The sequence below is a fragment of the Euprymna scolopes genome, chromosome 29 (assembly GCF_053919585.1).
Source record: "Euprymna scolopes isolate OS-2025 chromosome 29, ASM5391958v1, whole genome shotgun sequence".
Taxonomy (NCBI): Eukaryota; Metazoa; Mollusca; class Cephalopoda; order Sepiida; family Sepiolidae; genus Euprymna; species Euprymna scolopes.
Genome location: NC_136510.1, coordinates 61,414,442 through 61,435,900, shown reverse-complemented (window position 1 = coordinate 61,435,900; position 21,459 = coordinate 61,414,442). Strand labels below are relative to the sequence as shown.

The window sequence follows — 21,459 nt, the reverse complement described above, 5'->3', positions numbered from 1 at the left end:
AATGACATTTTTGCTACTTTGGGACTATTTTTAGCTCTTTTAGGGGTTGTGAATCAGATTTTTCCCAGGATCAGCAACACTCACAATATGTTGTAATTAGTTTCTAGTCATTATCAAGTTTCAGAAAAATTTAATGGATGGTCATGGTTGCAACATTCACCTTGAGTTGGTTAGGCTGGCTTTTTCCAACAAGTTGAACATGTTCTGAAAAATGGGTCAAAAGTTATTTGCCAATAAGTGACATTTTGGAGCAATTTTGGGCTATTTTGAGCCCATTTTTTACCCATTTGACCAACACAACTTAATTTTTTTTGTGCAAAAAGAAGGGTTCAAAGTTTTTGTTTGTTGCATATAATAAAGTTTGAAACATGAATGTTTGATCAAAAAAGTAATAAACAAAGAAAATATGGCCCTTTGCAAGAAAGACTAAGTGCGTATGCAAGAGAGAGCGAGAGGAAGGTGGGATAGAAAGTAATTTTTTGACAAATCATCCTTTTTACAGTGAATCATTTGAAGTTTTGTCAAAAGTAACATTTCCAGAGGAGGAAGGTTAAAGTAGAATGAGAGCGAGAAACAAAATCAAATCAAAGCAGAAATCAGATTCGAGTTGATTGAGCCGCTGTCATAATGAAGGTAGGTGGGCTGTATTCTGTTTTGAGATATATTCCTGTGCAGTTCTAGGAAGTCAATCCTTCTAGACTTTATCTTCTCTCTTTAAGAAAGGGTTAGTTTATTGCTAATAGCCTGAGGTACCTCTACCTGGGAATGCTGAAAATATTTAGGCATTTTTGTAGGTGAACGTGCACTTCATTTAGTATGATAGCTTTTCAATCTGCACCTGACTTTGTATTTAACATCCCGAGGGTGTAAATAACTTCTCATCTTGGTTATTTTCATGTTTCAACTTGAAATTCTCCCTTGCTTTTTGGACAGAGATTTCAAAAGTATTTTGAATTACACTTGAACAAGGTTAGCGGAAGCAAATAAAAAATTTGGTTATAGTCAGCTAACATACTTCCTAACTTCCGGTGTGTCTGCTACCAGAAGCGGTTACAAGGCAAATTAGTTTTTACTGTTCTTCAGTACTTCTATTGTGAAGCAATTTATTGAAATAAAATATAAGAAAAGGGCATTATTGAAAAATATACAATAAAAATTAACAAAATTATACAGATAAAAATAACACAATTAGACAATTTATTTGCACATTTATTAACAAAATTTAAAAAATAAGGTTTTTTATTTTATAAGAAATATATGTTTATGAAATTATAAAAATAAAATTATTGAAACCAAAATAACAAATGAAATTATTGAAATCAAAATAACAAAATACAATACTAATTTCAATAAATAAAATTAATTTCAATAATTCTTAATTAAATTTTTTTTAAATGTGTTTTCAATAATTCTTTTAAAAAAAATCAATAAAAAAATATTAATTCTATGTATTCTTAATTAAAATGAAACCACAAAAAACTTTTCAATGATTATTAAATAAAAAAATAATGATTTGAAAAACATAATAAAAAAAAGTCATGCATAGGGAATATATAGGTGTGAGAGAAAAAAAAAAACGAAGAAACTAATTTCGCTTGTCACCACTTTCAGTAGCAGATACCAGAAATTTGGAAGTATGTTAGCTGACTATTACCAAAGATTTAAATGTGTCTGTCACACAAGATTCTGCATGTTTTGGGAGAATTTGTTTCCTGAAATTCAAATCTATATTTACAAGTTTACTTTTTCATAATTCCAAGAATTCTTTTAGTGATATATTTTTTGTTTTTGTTTTTGGTGCTTTTGTTCATATGTAAAATAATATTAAAAAACGATGGTGGAAAAGTCCTGAAAAACTTTACATTTAAGCAATTGACACAAATAAGATATTTAACAAAAAAATGCCACAAGTTGCATCACCATGGTTTACAAATAAATAAGTATTATTTATTTTTTATTTTTGTTTTATTATCTTATTTACAATAAAGTTTGAGTGCTGTCTGGTCATCAGTATTCAGCAGGATGAGGCTGTATTGTTCCTGCCAGCAGTGGTCAGTAAGGGTCAAGCTCTATTTTACAGAAATGAGTGGGGACGTGGAAAAAGACGTTTCAAGTTATGAGGCTACAGAAAAACAGTCATAATAAAGAAAGGATGTTGTTTTGGAGGGGAGAAGGGACCATGTTTCTAGTCTTCTGAAATTATATAGATTTTTAATTATCAAAACTAACTTGAAGGGAAAGAGAATGGTCAATTCCAACAAAAAGAAAAAACAGCCTCAGTGGAAATTAAAGAAATGGCACACTAAACACTAGCAAACGAGCATGTGAAGCCAAATAAATTTTGACAAGTTACATGGCTGCTAATTGTTAGCAACACAAAATGCTTAAGCATGTTTTTTTTTCCCTCAAGACATTAAATGTTTCACATTTAATTGACATCAGACATTTAACAAAACCCGTTCAGCCAAAGGTGAAACAAAGAACTTGCATTTGTAAAGGTTCCACAGATTTTACAAGATCTGAGAATCATTACTCAAAAAAAAATCTTTGAAAAGTTTGAAAGAAATTTTGGAATTACAATTAACTTTCATCTCTTAAAAATTATTTTTCTTTCTTCTAGAGTGAACATCTTTACCAGTGAAGTACACAAGTATCACTGAGTAATGGCAGATGAACAGGAAGACAAATAGAAGAAGCATAAATGAAAGGGGAGAGAACCTGGTCACTGCTAATACTGCTGTTAATGGGTAGGATTTGTTTTTTTATTTTATTTTTGTATAAAATCTTATTTTTTCTAACATCATTTTGCCACACAGCCCCATTTGGGGCACAGTTATATTGCCAGAGAGGGAAGAAATGCAACAATATATGTAGATGAATGCTATTAAATGGTGAAAGTGTCCTTTTTGTCAAATAGTTGACCAATAATAATTGTCTCTCGGCTGAACTTTATGAATGAAAAAGTGACAGTAGTCCACTCCATCTTTTAGTATCCAAAAAACCAGAGATTGTATCTTGCTTTGGGTTTGTACCCAAATCTAAGACAAAAAGTGAAAGTGTTTTAGTTTTTTTTTATAATCTAACACTTCAATCAATTTTAACTGCAAGTCAGTTGTGTTTCACTGTAAAATTGTTGCCGAGAATTAAAATGCTGTTCACACTCATGAAACAAAAAAAATCATGAAAACTTTAGAAGTATGTATCTGTTTACTGATTAAAATGATTGTTGTGCGAGTATTTTGAATTCTTAGATAAATGCAGTTGGCAATCAGCAAAATCATTATTTTTAATAATAAAAAAATGTATTTATGGAATTTATTCTTTTATTGTCAAGCATGAATGCCAGTGTTGAGCAATTGCAGTGAACACCATTTTTAAATGTTTTTAAAAATGTGGTGTCTATTTGAAATCTATTGCATTTTTAAACAAAATGCATGTTCAGACAAACTTTCTAGCAATGGGAATATTTTGGTTAGGCTATAGCAAGCAAAATAATCATTTGAGACAATCTGAATAGGAAGATCAGAATGGGAGGGAAATGCTTGCAAAATTATAAAATGTTTTTTTTTATTTTGTTGCTGGAAATTTAAAAAGTAACTTAAATCAATGAGAACTGAGGAGTTGAGAATGAATAAAAGTTGTATATATTGTTAATATGAGCTTTTGTAATTTTAACTTTATACAATGATGCACATGTTTGTGTATTCACTTTATACATTTAGTTTTTTGTAAAAGTATTGGATATGAATACTTAACTAATAATGGGTTTTTTGTAAGAGAAAGAAACCTTAAAAATATTTATCTTTTTCAATGAATATTATTAACAGTATTAATGATATCTATAGATGAATTGAATAGTCAAAAAGAAATTTTGGTTTGAAACAATATTTTTATATCCTCAACACATTCTGTGTGTGTGTGTGTGTGTGTGTGTGTGTGTGTGCGTGCATGCAAACATTTCCCAGATACAGAAGCAATGAGGAACAGCACTTTGAGAAGAAGAAAACAACATATGCAAATAAAGCAGAATGTTGAACGCTGAACAAAACTTCCATATTTGAAATAGAATTTAAACATCTTTTTCGTTTCTCTCCATTTCATTTTTTTTTTCTTGGGCAGAAATACAAGAATTTCTGACATGATTAGAAATACCCTTGAATTGTCCAAATACAAAGCAAACATCTCTTTTCACAAAAACAAATAATTGATGAGAATAAGCCATGTTAAATAAAAAATGTTTTTTGTAGAAAACACCTGAGATCTGGGAGAGAGGGTATTCTGACTGTTTCTTCCTTTTTATATGAATACCCCTTCCCCTCATCAGTTTTGCTTTGTAATAATAGTAGCAGCAGCAGAAAAATATGAATGAAAGAAAGAGTCCATGTGAAGTCATTCATATTCCAAAATCTGTTTGTGGTAGAACAACAAATACCTGGAGTTAAAAAGAAATACAATTAGGTGATGATTTTGACAAATAATAATAAAAAATATACCTAAAAAAAGAAAACACTAAAAATCATTTTTAATAATAAACGATCATGAAAAAGAAAACAATTTGCTCAGAATAAACATATATGAAATGATTAAGTGTCAGTTTTGTATAGAAACTTGGGTATTTTGTAAAGATTTTTGGGATGAAAATATACTATATATTTAGAGGGTAGTAAAGGGGAAAGAAATAAGCTTTTTGATGAAAATCAGTTTCATTCATTTTCATAGTGAAAAGTCAAAATATTACCTGAATTTTTAGATAAATTACTTTACAGATACACACTGCAAACTCAGAGGAAATCCGTGACAGTATAAAAAAAAACTCCATGCTTACATAATTAGTATTTAAAAATTAAGAAAATCCTTACCCTTCACTGTTCAGTACTTCTTGTGGAGTAGCCTTTGTAATCATATGGTCATCACATTTATACCACTGATCTTTATGTAGGCGAATGTAGCATGTGTAGTGGCCAGTTTCTATAGTGCCACTATGATTAACCACCGCAAATAGTGAATATCTGTAATCGGAAAATAGAATGCCATGAAAAAGAGCAAAAGACATTCTCATTATAGAGAAGCAAATAGAGGTATACTGTGGATAAGGTTTAATAAGGAAAGAAAATAACAGTTCAGATTCTTTTAGAATTCCTCAAAAATTTAGAAAAAAACATTTTTATCACAGGCAAAATTATTTTCTTGCATGTTAATCTCAAACTTACTTGTTATCACAGGAAAGACTTTTGGCAGACTCTTGGACAACTTGATTGCGATATCCATTGTTGTTACTGCGTGAAGAGGACATGAATGGAGTCATGTCAAGCTCTTCTGGAAAGGATACAAATGTTGAGATCTTCTTATGGTAACCTGTGGAGTGCTCAAACCGCTGAAAAAAAATGGACATTTTAGAAGAAAACATTGTAAAGCAGTCAAATCTTCATAAAAAAATGGAGAGAAAAAAAATGTGATCAATAAAATTGAAGAAATAAGACAAAATTCTTACATAAAAAAAGACGTAATGTGAAGAAACAGAATATGATAATGCTGATCAAGAAAGTCAATTAGAGCTTTAAAAAAATAAATAAATAAAAAAGAGGGATATAATTTAGAGAAATGATTTTTTCATGTTTGTTAGGATTGCTCAGCTTTTTGTTAATGTAGACAATGTTATAAAAATTTTATTTTAGTGTGTTCTTTAAAGTCAAAGGGGAGTTCACTTGTGATTAAAGGCACTTACATTTAAAACATTCCTGGACTTTTTATGACAATTGAGTTGTAGTTTTCTTAAAAGACATTCCAACTGTAAATGATCGGGTTTAAAGAAAGGAAATTTTTTTTTTCTAATTTATTTTGTTAAATAATTAAAAAAAATTATTTTAGCAATCTTTTACAAAATAATCTTAACATTCTCATTGTTTTTTTAGACTCCTCTTGCCTAAAGTAAAATGATACGGAACAGAAAATGTTACAGATTTGATCTAAAAGGAAAAAAAATTTTCACAACATATAATGTTCTGTCTGTAATATGCAATAATGTAAGGAGTTACATATTTAACAAAAGAAGGCAATTTTCGGTGTTTATGCACTTTTGTTATTGTGTTTTTTTGTTGTTTTTTTTTTTAAATAGTACAGGGTGACACCCCCCCCCCCCAAAAAAAAAAAAAACGGGCCCAAACTCTAATTAGGTCCCATTTCTTAGTGTTTTGTCCAAATGAAATTAAACTTTGGTCATAACTAGTTTATTATATCCAAAACATCACATCAAAAACACTAGGGTCTTTGCCCTTTTTTTCTCCGTTCTACAGCATATGTTTTAGATATACTTTCTATGTTTTTTGTTTTTTTTGGGGTCACCCTGTATTTTCAGGTTAAATTCAAGTTTTATGATTTTTTTTTATTAAATTGTTAGAATTACAAAACGCCCTCCCCATTTTAAAAATGGCTTTCTAAATAATAACATTATTTCAGCATGGTAAAAATAGTACATAAGTACCAAATTTTCTCACCTTTAGGTGGAAGCAAGCAACCACTGGCAATTTTTTCATAGTTAACTGTTTCGTCGATTCTTGATAACTATGGCAACTACTACATTTTATTTTTGCTGAGCTGCCCAAATGTTCTGGCTTAGTGAAACTGAAAAATAGAAAAAATTATAAAAGAGGTTGCAGGAATATAGGAACCAATAGATTTAAGACACCCCAGAATACATAACCAAAATAATAATTTATATTTTTGTTCTAATCTGGAAAGCCCATTCTGGAAGAACAGGCTTTTCTTCGCATTAAAAACTAACTTTGTATCTAACTCTGCTCTAGTGGGGAAGCAAATAAATATCATTTATGATGAATTATCAATTTTTATAGCAAAAAGTCCATTTAAAAAGATTTAATATTTATGTAAAACATCTCTCCACACCTTTTTTTTAATGTTTTTCATTTATCTATACATTTTGCTTGAATACAACATTTTTTGTAAATAATCACTTTTTTCTTTAATAAAAACCTGCAATGGCAGTGTTACAAATGTTGGTACTCTTGCATAATTTGACCCGAATTCTCGTGAATTCCCATCAAGCATGGATTGGGCAAGACCGGCAATCATCGGTGTCACCCGAGCAAGCGTTGTTCAAATGTTGAAACGCTACCTCGACTTTTATATTTTATTTATTTAATTTTTTTTTCTGTTATGTTTTTAGTAATTTTTATGGTGATATTAAGGGTGGGTGACTTTTTATTTTCTGATTAGTTACTTATTTATTATTTTTTAATTGAATTTTTAGCCAATGAAAAAGCGCTATCTAAATGGAAGCAGACAACATTCGAAATTGGAAGAAAGCGACTAAACCAACAAAAAAAAAAAAAAAGAAAAGAAAAGCTGACAAACATATTTTCAAACTCGTCAAACAGAAAAATGATAGGCAAGAAAATAAATCTATACATGTTAGGAAAAGAAATGAAAACATTGATGCAGACAATCTCATATTGCCAGGTAAAGAAATTGCTGTCCCCAAAAAATGAGGTGCAACAATTGTAAACACAAATGTTTACTTAAAAAAAGATTGTGTGTAAAGGATGGTTTCTCCTGGAGATGTACAAAATGACAGTGCCACCAAAAGAACTTGACTGAGCAACAGGTCTTGAAAATAAAATAAAAAAACAAGAAAAAAAAAATATGGTTACAAAAAAAAAAATCCATGCTTGACAGGAATTCACGAGAATTCGGGTCAAATTATGCAAGAGTACCCAAATGTTTATAAAAAACAGCAATGGCAGCGTTACAAATGTTTATAAAAACAGCAATGGCAGCGTTACAAATGTTTATAAAAACAGCAATGGCAGCGTTACAAATGTTTATAAAAACAGCAATGGCAGCGTTACAAATGTTTATAAAAACAGCAATGGCAGCGTTACAAATGTTTATAAAAACAGCAATGGCAGCGTTACAAATGTTTATAAAAACAGCAATGGCAGCGTTACAAATGTTTATAAAAAACAGCAATGAGAGCGTTACAAATGTTTATAAAAACAGCAATGGCAGCGTTACAAATGTTTATAAAAACAGCAATGGCGTTACAATGTTTATAAAAACAGCAATGGCAGCGTTACAATGTTTATAAAAACAGCAATGGCAGCGTTACAAATGTTTATAAAAACAGCAATGGCAGCGTTACAAATGTTTATAAAAACAGCAATGGCAGCGTTACAAATGTTTATAAAAAACAGCAATGTCAGCGTTACAAATGTTTATAAAAACAGCAATGGCAGCGTTACAAATGTTTATAAAAACAGCAATGGCAGCGTTACAAATGTTTATAAAAACAGCAATGGCAGCGTTACAAATGTTTATAAAAACAGCAATGGCAGTGTTACAAATGTTTATAAAAAACAGCAATGGCAGCGGTACAAATGTTTATAAAAACAGCAATGGCAGCGTTACAAATGTTTATAAAAAAACTGGTGTTAAAGCAAAATGTGTACTTTTGGTTGTTGCTCATTCTGGTTTGCCTCATCATAAAATATGAAATGAAAAGATAAAAAAAAGTTCATTTTCCTTTTTGATTTTTCGATCATCTAAATGCAGTATTTTTTCATTTAGCACTCCTATATCGCCATCAAAACAGGTCTTAGGGTTAGATTGAGAAACTTCTGCATCCTGTAATGCAGTCAGTCAATACCATCACTTTCAGTCTGAAGCCAGATTCACAACTTCCTTCCAGTTTCTTCCAGTTCATTTTTGGTCTTCCTCTTTTTTTCCAGTAGGGGTCCATTGGAGCATTTTGTTGACAATTCTCTTTGGAGTCAATTTTAGGGTATGTCCAAACCAGCCTAGACATTGTTTGCAGATTACTGATGATACTACCTATTGGTTAGTGCAGTCTTGGTTGCTAATTCCATGCTAGTTCCATTTGATTCTACAGTATTAAAAGTCAAGCATATTTTATTCTCTCTTTTGGCTGATTTGGAGACGCAAAGTTTCACTTCCATATAGCAGTAGAGATAAGACATTGCTGTTATAAAATTTTAATTTAAATCTGAGAGTAAATTTTTTTTTTTTTTTTCCAGATCTTGCAAATCTGATCAAATGTGGCCTTATCTATCTTGCACTGCAACTCATAATACTACTTTCCTTGTTTATGGCACTTTCTAAGTGAAGTTATCAACTATAGCTATTTCTTTTAGGCAATAAAAACATTGTAGGTGGCTGATGTGTCCTAGAGAGCATTTTTGAGTTTTATTAGCATTGATATAGAGACCAATGCTATCAGCTTTACCTTGGACCTTGTTGACAATGCCTGGTAAATCAATGCTTACTGCTTGTACAGCAATAACATCTGTAACGTCTAGGTCAGAGAGTTTACTTGTTATACCTTGATCCTTGGTTACCTTATTTTTAATGGCTATGGTAAAGGTGAAAGCAAACATCCTTGACAGTCTCCAGTGATCACTACAAACTAATCGCTTAAACCATCTTCTGTTTACAACATTTGGAGTTTGCATAAATTTCCTCAATGCAGTGATGCCATTTTTCTGGCAAACCATACTCATGCAAGATTTTTCAGAGTGACGGCTAGAGAATGCTGTCAAATGCCTTGAAAAAAAAATTCTATGAAACTGATATTTTGCAATTATACGCAGCTTAAAAATTTATTCTGCACAAGCAATCCAGCTTGAGGCTTGCATGGTCCTTGGGGCAATCACACCATGCATACGGTCAAGATCATTTGAGAATAAAGCTTCCCTGGTATACAGAGAAAGGCTACTCCTTCCAGTTGTCACAAGACTGCCTTTCTTAGGAGTGCGCACAATTGCTCCGTTTTCCAATCTTCTGGAATTTGACATATATAGTGATATTACATCAATTTGACGATGCTATCACGTACTGACTTAAGCATTTCTGCAGAAATGTCACCCATCCCCGATTTATTGCATCTTAAGGTTTTAATGGTAAATTCGTTGATATTGATAGGAAGAAGAGTAGAGGGTCCCTTAGTGACTGCGTGGGTGAGTGGCTTCGGTTTGTTCAATATTTACTTGAAGTGTTCAACTCATTTGGCTAACTTGTCTTCTCCTTTTGAAAGCAATGCTTCATCTTTTGCTTTTATAGGACCTGATGTTACTCTGATCATTTTAGCAATTTGCTAGATGGTTCTCATGTCATTTTGTGTTACAGCTATCTCTGCCTCCTTTGTCAAATTCTTGAGCCATACTCGTTTGTCTTTTTGAACACATTTTACTTCCTTATCTTAATATTTTGGTATGAGTTTATTTCCTTATCTTAATATTTCGGTATGAGTTTATTTCCTTTCCTGCAGCTGACATGTTATTCTTCATTTTTCTCACCAGTTAATCAGGAGTAGCATTTGATAAGACCGTGAATCTGTTTTTCAGGAAAGTCTCAAAATTAGTTACAATGTCTTTATTTTTCAATTGATCTTGATTTTGGCAATCAACAGATGTTGATTGCCAAAAATCAAGATCATTACAAATATTGGCACTTCAATAGACAAGGTGTTCTTTATTTTGAACCAATGCCAATATGGTCTATTTGTCTTATGATCGTTTAAAACACAGGTAATTTTGTAGATGCACTAATGATTAAAAAGTGATGAGCTAACTTTCATGTTGTTAATACTGCAAAATTGGATGACTTGTCCCCATTGGCTGTGCGATTTCGAAAAGCATAGGAACCAAGTACATCTTTGAACCGTATTCTGTTTCCTCTAATTCATTCATACATGGGGTTTATTCAACTAAATCCTGAAGTTGTTGGTAGAAACAATCTTTTTTATTGTCATTTTGATCATTAGTGAGAGCAGAACATTGAATGATAATAACCCCTGCATGAGAACTTGTTATTCTTACTGTTTCTAAACATTCATTAATAGGTATTTATTCTTCAAGAGCACTATTGGAAGCTTGTACTGTTGTTGTTGTTTCATCCAATGCCAGTAGGCACAGTCGAAACATGAACAAATTCCACGGAATCCTTCACGTTTTTTCTAATGGCTGAAAATACTTGAGGCTTCACCAAGGCTATCAAGGGTATTTTTATTGTGACGCCATCACTAGATGAGTTACCTACCATGACTTTTAAGAGAGGGCCATCTACCCTCGAGAGAAGCATAGAACACGTCAGTTTCTTAACCTGGTATTTTTACCTCACAGTACATACATGTATGGTCAACCATTTGGTACTGGCCAGCTTCAACATTGCTTAACTTCGGTGATCTGGCAAGAACCAGTATGTCAACGTGATTGTGCCATATGTACTACATTAAGTCTATTCTCAGTCGCACTTTGTTTTTTTACAGGTTGCTCCATGAACAGATTTAATCCTTTAGAGAGCCCTAGCCATTACCGAGGATATGGTAACTGCTATCAATCCACATCTGAAGCTTCTCTTCATATACAGCTCAATTCTTAGTAGAAACTGCATACCCTGGAATTGTATTGCATAGGTGATCTGGCGTTTCACTCAGGGTCCACTTCAACCTTTCAGTCCAGCCCCTTTGTGATCAAAAGAAGCATAGAAGTCTTTTTCCTCAATATATAAATAGCTAAACAGACTTCTTTCCCTTCACCAAGTGTTACACCTACAGCCACTGTGATCACAACATACCCTAAATCTATTATTGCATCAATTCTAATCAATAGGTCATATCCAAAGTTTTTTTTTTCTGCATCTCATGACTAACTGCATAACCATTTTCAGTACAAATTGTAACCTTACACATGCTTGAGATAAGACCATCCTTACACATGCTGGAGATAAGACCATCCTTACACATGCTGGAGATAAGACCATCCTTACACATGCTGGAGATAAGACCATCCTTACACATGCTGGAGATAAGACCATCCTTAGACATGCTGGAGATAAGACCATCCTTACACATGCTGGAGATAAGACCATCCTTACACATGCTGGAGATAAGACCATCCTTACACATGCTGGAGATAATCCATTCAAGCTCATAACATCTTTCACACTTAACAACAATTTGCACTAATGAGTGGGAACTATCCTTGTCTGAGTGGTGAACATTGCACTTTGTCAATTTTAACACCAACAACAGGCTATGTTACATTCATTATTTGATAAATGGTAAAGGTGACAACAATTCCTTTTCTCTAAATTCATTTCCCAAACAGTTGCGACAGATCCAACTCGTTAGTGATAACATTGTAGTATTCTTTGTGCTTGTTGATAAAAATTCCTTGTATCACTTCCACTTTAGCACTTCTTAGCAAAATGGTTAGGATCCCCACATTCATAGCACATTCTCATGCTTATTGCTGTCTGCCTCTTCAGATACTACATGACTAGTGCTTGCTGCTGTAATTGGTTTCGGTTCCTTGAGTGTGTTTCAAGCTGTGTCAAATAACTAATCAGTTGTTAATTCATCAATTTGTAATGATGATCACAAAATATTATCAGGTAAACCTACTAAAAAGGTGTATCTTAATATCTTGTCATTCACACTACCAAAGAGTAGTAATAATTTTTATAAATCAGCTACGTAAGACATCAACTGTTTTTCTGGGGTGAAGTTACAAGCCAATAAACTGCTGTCATGCAACAAAAGGATCTGTACAAAATGCTGTATAAAGTTGGATTCATCCCAGAGTTGCTGGTACACTATGTAGGCTTCTCTGGTTAATCTCAGAAGGATGACTGTTGCTGGATCTTTTACTTTGTATAATTTACAAACATGTAAAACCCATTTGACGACAGATTGTTAAGTGATAGACTTATCAAACTCTGGTAATTAACAAGAGTTGAATCTGTCAATTTTTTTTTTCTAATAGGTAGTCATCGCTTATTAAAGTTTAAAGGTCACTCAAGGATAAGGGCTATATGCAAAATTTAACAGAAAAAATAGCTTGTAATACCAAAATAAAAACTGTCAGAACTCCTCTTTACTTAAAGTTAGCAAATGAAATTATTGAGCAAGTCAATTTAAAAAGCAGCTAAAAATGTACAAAATATGGGATAGAATAAAATATAAGTTACCGTTTTAGACACTCAACCAATGAAGTAGGTTCATAATTCCCAGGACTGTTAGAGAAACCTGAAGCATTAAAAATGCATTTTTAGAGAATGTGTACAATGCAAAATAACAAAACTATTGTGGAATGTTTGCAGAAAAATCTAAAAAAAATCTTATTTTCACCATATTTAACTAAAAAAGAAGTTAGAAGAAACCTAAGTTAATTAAATAAACATAATAAAATCCTCATTGAATAAGACAATGTTATGTTTTAAAATAAATTATATATTTTTTTTAAATCAACTTATATTTAGGGCTATGGCAGTTTTCTTGTATTTGTGGTGAATGTAATTTATCAAGACACTGCAACATTTTCTTATTTTTCCTTGTTTCTATATCTTGTACAATATGTTAAATAGCAATATGTTATGAAATATAGTATACAATACTGTATACATTATGTGTGGTTAAAAAAATGTTAACACACCGCTGCCAAAAACTCACTACTACGAATCTCAATACTCTGCTAGCATCCAAATCAGTAATAATGCTATCTCTGAAAAATCAGGTTTTTTATATTCAACCGGAAACATCTCATTTGCATGTCATGTGACAACATTACAAACATATAAAGAGAAAGGCAGCCAATTTTTTTTCTTCTTGCCTACATGGCATTCCACAGACTGCACACAAACAGGTGTGACCTAATTTTTAATCACATGTCCCCTTGATCTTTAAGATCAATAATTGATCTCATAGTCCACCATCCATGCTGAGCATCTTTGTTCACAGTGCAACTGTCGTATCGGTACTTCTTGCAGTACTTAAGGAAACTCTCTGTATGTCTAAGATGTGACATGGTATTCCATCAACTGCCACTTTGTTTTTGGAGAGCACTTCAGTTATAGTACTTCTTCCTCAGTCAGTTGTACAACGAGAATTGGGTGATTTCACCCATACTTTTTCACCAACCGTGATTTCCACGTGTGCTTGTTCCACTCTTTCTGCAACGGTCAGCAGATGTCGCCATTCGTATGTAAAAACAGATTGATGCAGCACTGACATTTCATCTTGGCCAGCCTTCGGTGCCATATCATATCAAAATACAGCTTCTTGAGGTGAAATTTGGCTTCTTGATGCAACGGCTTTTATAGTGCAAAGGTGTCTCTCTATGATTCTATTGCCACTCAGCTAGTACACAGCTCTAAAATATTGCCTAAAACTACTTTGCTCTCTAAAAACTTTCAAATGCAAATAAATACCATTATCCACCAAACCTTCTTTCACTGGCTCTGATTTTTCACCATATTGCTACCCTCCCAGGCCAACAGTCAATCATATTCAGATACAGTTCATGTTGATAATGCATGATATCACTGGCAAGTCCCTGCCAATTTTCTGCAACATACAATCCCCCTTTTCTGTGTTTAGCTGGCAAAAGGTCAATTGAGTGATCTTCCCTACATTGCTCCATTACCTCCCAAACATTTTCCATTGTGATGTGTGAATTCACTTGTTCCTTTCTGATATGATGCATCTTATGCGGGTCCTTGGGTCCTTTAGCTGCTCTACTGCACAACACACCAAGGCCATATTTTTCTTTTCCTTCATCCAGGTTTTTTTTACTCTGGTTAGCTTGCCCACTTTATTTTTCTGCAATGGGACCAAGATGACAGTTACCTTCAGCCTGAATTCTCAGATCAAATCTCCCAGAGTTCCAAACCGATGCTTGATAAACATCTCCGCTGCCCCTCATCTTAATCTGCTTATCTCCTGATACCTCCAATTCAACCTGTGATGCTACTATTGCCAAGTCTGTTCTAACATTCACTACCTGTAAACCCCATTTTAAAGCTAGATTAATGCCCTTCATCACGGCATCGAGCTCTGCAACATTGATAGGGTGTTATCTTTTTTTTCGCAGCCAAGCAGAATCTTCAGCAGTTACACCTCCTATTTCTAACAATACCCCTAATGCCAGGCTGCTAGCGTCGCTCGATATTACCCCTTCACGACTCTTTTATATACTATTCTCCTTTTACAGGGTCCATTTTTTTTTTCACTTCCACAATGACTTCCTGTATCATAAACAGCACTTCTTGGTCAATTGCGTCTTCTCATCGGTCTGTACCGGTCTGCCTTTTGATAAAACTGAATGCAGTCCACAACCATCTGACTACAGGGTAATGGCCAACCAATCTTCCACGTACCAAAAACGTTCTCTCTTGGTTTCTCTTTCAAACATCAACTTTTCTGCCTTATTCTACTGCGATTGCAATCCCAAAGTCATTCCGTTTTCCAACGATTCGGACAGTTTAGTTGTCAGTCTGCATGTTCTTACGTGGTTTTTCATACTTTCCGTCATCATCTCAATCTCGTCCACCAGTATATCATCGATATAAGAGCAGGTGACTTTCTTAATCGCATCATCTTTGGTCAACAGTCTTAATTATTGGTGCAGAATTCAAACCAAATCCTAATCTAGTCAAACAATAAATCCAACCTTTTTACTCGACTGATTGATACCGCCATAGATTTTGTCCAGGTTGGCCTACTTTAGGTCTACAATTTTAGTTGCCTGTTCCATTCTCCTAATATCTCTCATAATTTCTCTGCACACGTCAATTCCATCTTTGGTGTGGCAAGCCACATATTTGTTCAATTCCCGGAAATCCAACACTAACCTGATTTTCTTCTGAGTAGGTTAAACAACAGCCATGAGTGACAGAATTCCTTCAACATCCCCTGACCATGGTATTAAGATTTCTTCGTCGATCCACTTTTAAACTTCCTTCTCAAACTGTGACCCTTTCTCTCCTTTTAATGTGCTTTTTATAGCAGTTGGTTCTGCAGTTCATCGCCACTCTAGCATCCACTTGTCACCATCAAAATAAGTTCGAAAATTTATATCCTCAATCTGACATGGCCTGGGTTTCATTGGTTGAATAGTATTGCTACTGGTTGCACTTATTCTTCGTACATACTAGTTGCCAAACTTCACCTGATCTTTAGCAATTTTAGCTCCTCTCAGTCGGTCTATCATATCTAGATCCAATACCATATCAATTCCCACAATAAGTTTATTCAGTACAATCATTCTGAGTCGCAGTTGCATGTTCCTCACCACAATCTCAGCATTGGCCTGTCCACAACATTCCACCTCTCTGCTACCTACTGCTCTAATATTACTGGTTCCATTTCAAGAGTCGGCGACACTTGTAGTGACAAGCGTAATTATACAACCGGTATCAACAAGGGCTCTAGCCCTCTGTCCGTTAACAGTAATCACTGTCTCAACAAACCCTCATACGCCTTTCCAGTATTAAAGGGGAAACTACTGGTGCAATAGCACCCCTTTACTTGTTTCCCGGCATTAATTTATCTTGTGTTCATTTATTTCATCTTACCTTTTTTTTATTTTTTAAAATACATAAAAATGTGTTTAAAGTAAATATTAAAAAGAGAGATAAGTGGGCAATCCTTGCTAATGTGCTCAATCTTTTTTTTTTTTTTTTTTTTTTTTTTTTACACAGTGATCACCACTTATCAAGGCCCGGAAGCCACTCAGGGATAAGGGTTATTGCAAGTACATTACGTTAGTGAGGAGATTTGCTGAAATGTTTACTTAAGGGGGCGGTTCATTAGGAATTTGTTAACATTGGACTTGAAGACAACCAAGTTGTAGTCCGGAGGGAAGCAGGCAGACGGAACAGAGTTCCACAGGCGTACAATTCTAAGAAAGAAGCTTTGTTCATGGAATCCGCGTTTTGATTTAGGCACAGATATAGAGTGGGGGAAATTTTTCACAGTGGATTCAGCTAAACGGGTGTTTTTCGTGAAAGATTGGTGAGGGGGGACCAGAGATTGGAGTTCAGACGAGCATCTGCCATGGAAATAACGATAAAACAAGGACAGGCTCGCAACGTCTCTTCTGTGGGAGAGAGGTTGCAGGGTAGAGAAAAGGGCATCCCCCACTAAGCCACGAAGTCTATTTTGTACTCTGTCAAGGCAGGATAGGCTGTTTTTAGCAGCTCCTGCCCAGATATGGCAACAGTATTCCATCCTTGGACGTACTTGGCTTTTATATAGATAGAGAATTGCATCAGTAGTGAGATATCTTCTGGAGCGGTAGAAGGATCCCACCATCTTTTCAGCGACCTTGGCAACAGACTTGATGTACGTGTTCCATTTCAGATCAGGAGTAAAGGTCAACCCCAGAAGCTTGTCAAAACACGGGGCCTCACCCAGACGAGAGCCATCCATCACAATTGATGCCAGATGGGGATCAGAGCGTTGATGATGTAAGGATAGCAGTTTGGTTTTGGATGCATTAAAGGTAACCAGCCACATCTTCCCCCACTGAACCACGCGCTCGAGATCAGAGGAGAGAGAATCAGAGAGAACTTTGTCATTTACAGCCTTTGATGTGTTGCCGTAGATGGTCGTGTCATCAGCATAGATGTCAACGAATGATTTAAGTATGTGTTTAGGGAGGTCATTGATGTAGATCAGGAAGAGAGTTGGGCCCAGGATTGACCCCTGAGGGACTCCAGCATTTATATTGCAGGCCTCCGATTTTTGTCCATCTACCACTACTCTTATGAGCCTATCGGAGAGAAATGATTTAATGATTGAGAAAACATTTCCAGTTATACCGTAGCTGGAAATCTTGTGAAGTAGACCCTTATGCCATACCTTATCGAAGGCCTTTGATATGTCAAGAGCAATTGCCCTAGAAAGGAAGCCTTTGTCAAGAGATTCACTAATCCTGTGGGATATAACCGTCAGTACATCTGCAGTAGATCTTGCAGAGCGGAAACCATATTGTGTGTCACTAAGAAGGTTATTCCTGCTGAGGTGGTTGACTATTTCTCTATTTAATATGGATTCCAGCAACTTACTCATAACACACAGGAGACTTATTGGTCTGTACTGAGAGGGAGATGACTTATCACCTGAATTCTTAAATACAGGGCAAACTGATGAGGTCTTCCAGGGAGTCGGAAAGCACTTCTCCTTAAGGCAGCGCTTAAATAGTTTCGTAAGTATGGGAGCAAGTTCTGGTTGAAGCTTTTTTAACACTATAATTGGGATGCCATCAGGGCCAGTTGCTTTACTGGAATCTAGGTTCTTTATTAGCATCTCACTGAAAACAGATGATGCCTGGTCATGGCTCTATACATTCTCTCATCAGGTGAAGTTCTTGACATCTGAAGCTTTTACCTGTAAATTTACGACTGTCTTCTGTCTGTTCCTCTCTGCTGGGATTGTTTACCGTAGATGTTGCAACTGCCCCCAATTCACCAGGATGTTTTGCTAGCAATCTCCTCAACCTCCATGGTTTCAATCCCAGTCAGTCGTAGTTCAATAGAAATGTGGTCAGGAAAACCATTCAGGATAGCCAGCTTAACGGTCTTCTCAAAGCTGCATCCAGTATATTCAGCCAATCCTGCTAGAAACCTTGTTTCTGCTGCATATACGTCCACCAATTCTCCGATCCAAGTAACTCTTCTAAGCTTATTATATGCTTCAAAAACACTCTCCAAAAATGTAGTCTTTAACCTGTTCTCAATTGGTCTGGTCTGTCTCTCCCATTTTCAGGTAAATTGCTAGTGCATTCCCTTCCAAATACATTGGAATCAATGTGGCTACGTCTTCGATTTTTTGCAGCTTTACCTTATTAAGCCACGTGACCACATCGCTTTCTCTAGTTAATAGCCTCAGAATGTCACTGCTTAATCTTACTCGTTCTCCCATTTTCTCCATTCGCCAAAATAGCTTGTGCTTAAAAAAAATGTTAACACATTGCTGCCAAAACCACACTACTCCAAATTTCGACATTCTGCTATCAAAACTTGCTTCTCTGACATCCAAATCAATAATAATGCTATCTCTGAAAAATCAGGCTTTTTATATTCAACCCAAGACATCTCTTTTGCATGTCATGTGACACCATCACAAACATATAAAGAGAAAGGCAGCCATTTTTTTTTGTCTGCATGGCACTCTCCAGACTGCACACAAACAGATTTGCCTAATTTTTAATCACATTATACAATGTAATATCATGCAATATGATAAAACATGTGAATGCTTTATGGAAAATCCTAAAAAATTCTTTGTGTGAAAATGTTGACTTTCCAAAGCAGATTCTTATCTTAGCAATTGAATATATGCTATGTCTACCCTTTCTCTCTTTGACATCTCTATTAAACAAAAATTCTTTGCATCTTTTATATTTGTAAAAAATCATTTGTGAGCACTCAAATAAACTTCTCAATATTCTGGACTAGAAGAAAATCAGCTACATTTTAAATTGAAAAAGACAAACAATTATTGTAATCTATTGTTTATTTTTAAATTGACCAACTTGTAATAGGTGTCTTGGAAAATATGAACAAAGATAATATTTTAAGTTTCTTTTTAATATCAAATTAACATTCAAACACTATTGCATTTTTTATGTTAAGGTGAAAATTTAACTGACAGCCACACTTTAGGAAGTGGGAAAATATCTTCTCTTAAATATGCAGCTCATTACTTAACATGTTTTAACATGTCAAAAGAATTATAGAGGCTTCATTTCACTTATTTTCATAGTAAAATAAACACAGAGTTGTTGATTTATCCTGCGTCCATTTATTTTGTCTTTAATATTTTTAAAATGCATAAAAATGTGTTTAAAGCAAATATTAAAAAGTAAGATAAGTGGACAATCATTAACACTTGTAGCTTAGAAAGTGGCTGATCATTTTATGTTGAACTGATGTACTAAAATCTAGATTATGTGGGTTTTTTTTTAATTACTATTTTGCGGATATTTTTACAGGCAGTTTATATATAATCTCTAAAATAAAAAGATATCATTTATTTGGAGGTAGGGAAAGGTGAGGTTAAAGACTTTAAATACTAAAGAACATTATTTAATAATTCTAAATAAAATATCAAAGTTTTTGTGAGTTTAGTTTCCTGCACAATTTTAACATAAAAATGGTCCACCATTTGATTTTTTGGCAGTCAAAACACTGTCTACCTCTTATCAGAATTCTAATCAGGATGATTAAAATTCTGAAAATTAAACAATAAGTTTTAAAATAATATATTTTTAAGGTTTACTTTTTAATTTAACTTAATTCAACTTTTTATGAAAATATTTGGAAATCTGGCATATTTTGTACATAATTTAATTAGAAAATAAATTATTTTGCCTAAATTATTGTTGATTTTCCAAGCGAAGAGTTCTTTTACTCACATTTTGAATATAAAATAAAATGCATGTTCCAAGTGTCCGATATTCAAACAGTAATCTCGTATGTGTCTGTAATAGTGAATGTTATGGTTTCCTAATTTCTGATAGCAAATACTTATATTACACACACATACACACTTGTGTGTTCCATTGTAACAATCTGTTAGATTGTATTATTCAGGTGTTCAATCTATTTCAAATATTATTAGACAGTTGATGCATATTTGCAATTCAATAAGGTTTTGTTGCTGGGCAAATCTTATGTTTTATTTTAGTCATATCTATTGCACAGACTTTTTGTAATGCTTATTGTGTGTCAGAAATGATTTTTATTTTTATAGCAATGACCAAATTCTTTTTAAATAACACTAATTGTTTACCTTAAACTTTTTCAAGTGCTATTAATTCAAAGTGTTTTCTTCATTAATTATCATAATAAATAATTATTCTTTTATATATATAAAAGTATTTGCTATCAGAAATTAGGAAACCATAACATTCACTATTACAGACACATACAAGATTACTGTTTGAATATCGGACACTTGGAACATGCATTTTATTTTATATTCAAAATGTGAGTAAAAGAACTCTTCGCTTGAAAAATCTTAAATTTAAATTCTTAAAATAATTCATACTATAGACATAAATTATTGTAAGAAATAATATATAAACATCTACACATACCTAACCTTACATAGAAACAGACAAGTTTGTTACTAGTAAATATAGTCTGCATGAATATTTGCTTGTAAATACTACAACTAATAATACTTGGAAATACTGGTATTCCACAAATGGATGATGATAAAAGAAAATAAAAGAAAATAAGTATATCTGATGAAAACACTCAAAATATTCTCAGTATTAAGCAACTTACTTGAGGCTGGAGAATTTGTTGAACCATTATTGGTACTATTATTTGTGGTTGTGTTAGTAGCAGTGGTGAGGTTGGAAGTGATATTTGCAGTGGTTGCAGCAGCCGAGGAAGAAGAGGTACTGCTTGGAGCTGTAGTAGGAGTATTGCAGGGAGGCCCAGGACCCAAATCCAATGAGATGTCCCAAATTGGATCAATTGTTGTAGATACATTACTTGGGGAAAAAAATAATGATAATAAATGAAAAGAAATAAAATTTTATGAAAAAAAAACTAATAATACTAGCTGTTCAAAATGTTTCTTAGATATTCGTGATAAAACCAACTAAAAGTGGTAAACAAAAATCATAAAAT

General features: G+C 33.7%; 1 protein-coding gene across 2 annotated transcripts in view; it reads right to left on the bottom strand.

The window, feature by feature from the left end:
* Window positions 1–1,920: 1,920 nt before the first annotated feature.
* Window positions 1,921–21,459, bottom strand: part of LOC145252664 (ubiquitin carboxyl-terminal hydrolase 22-like) — an 87,529-nt gene continuing 67,990 nt past the window's right edge. For both annotated transcript variants that reach the window (XM_080112437.1, XM_080112436.1), the window contains 6 exons: window positions 21,109–21,320; window positions 13,003–13,060; window positions 6,495–6,621; window positions 5,211–5,374; window positions 4,860–5,009; window positions 1,921–4,432 (listed from right to left, as the gene is read on the bottom strand). In XM_080112437.1, the coding sequence (XP_079968563.1) occupies window positions 4,390–4,432; window positions 4,860–5,009; window positions 5,211–5,374; window positions 6,495–6,621; window positions 13,003–13,060; window positions 21,109–21,320 (754 nt within the window). In that variant the 3' untranslated portion in view covers window positions 1,921–4,389. The remainder of the gene's footprint in view (window positions 4,433–4,859; window positions 5,010–5,210; window positions 5,375–6,494; window positions 6,622–13,002; window positions 13,061–21,108; window positions 21,321–21,459) is intronic.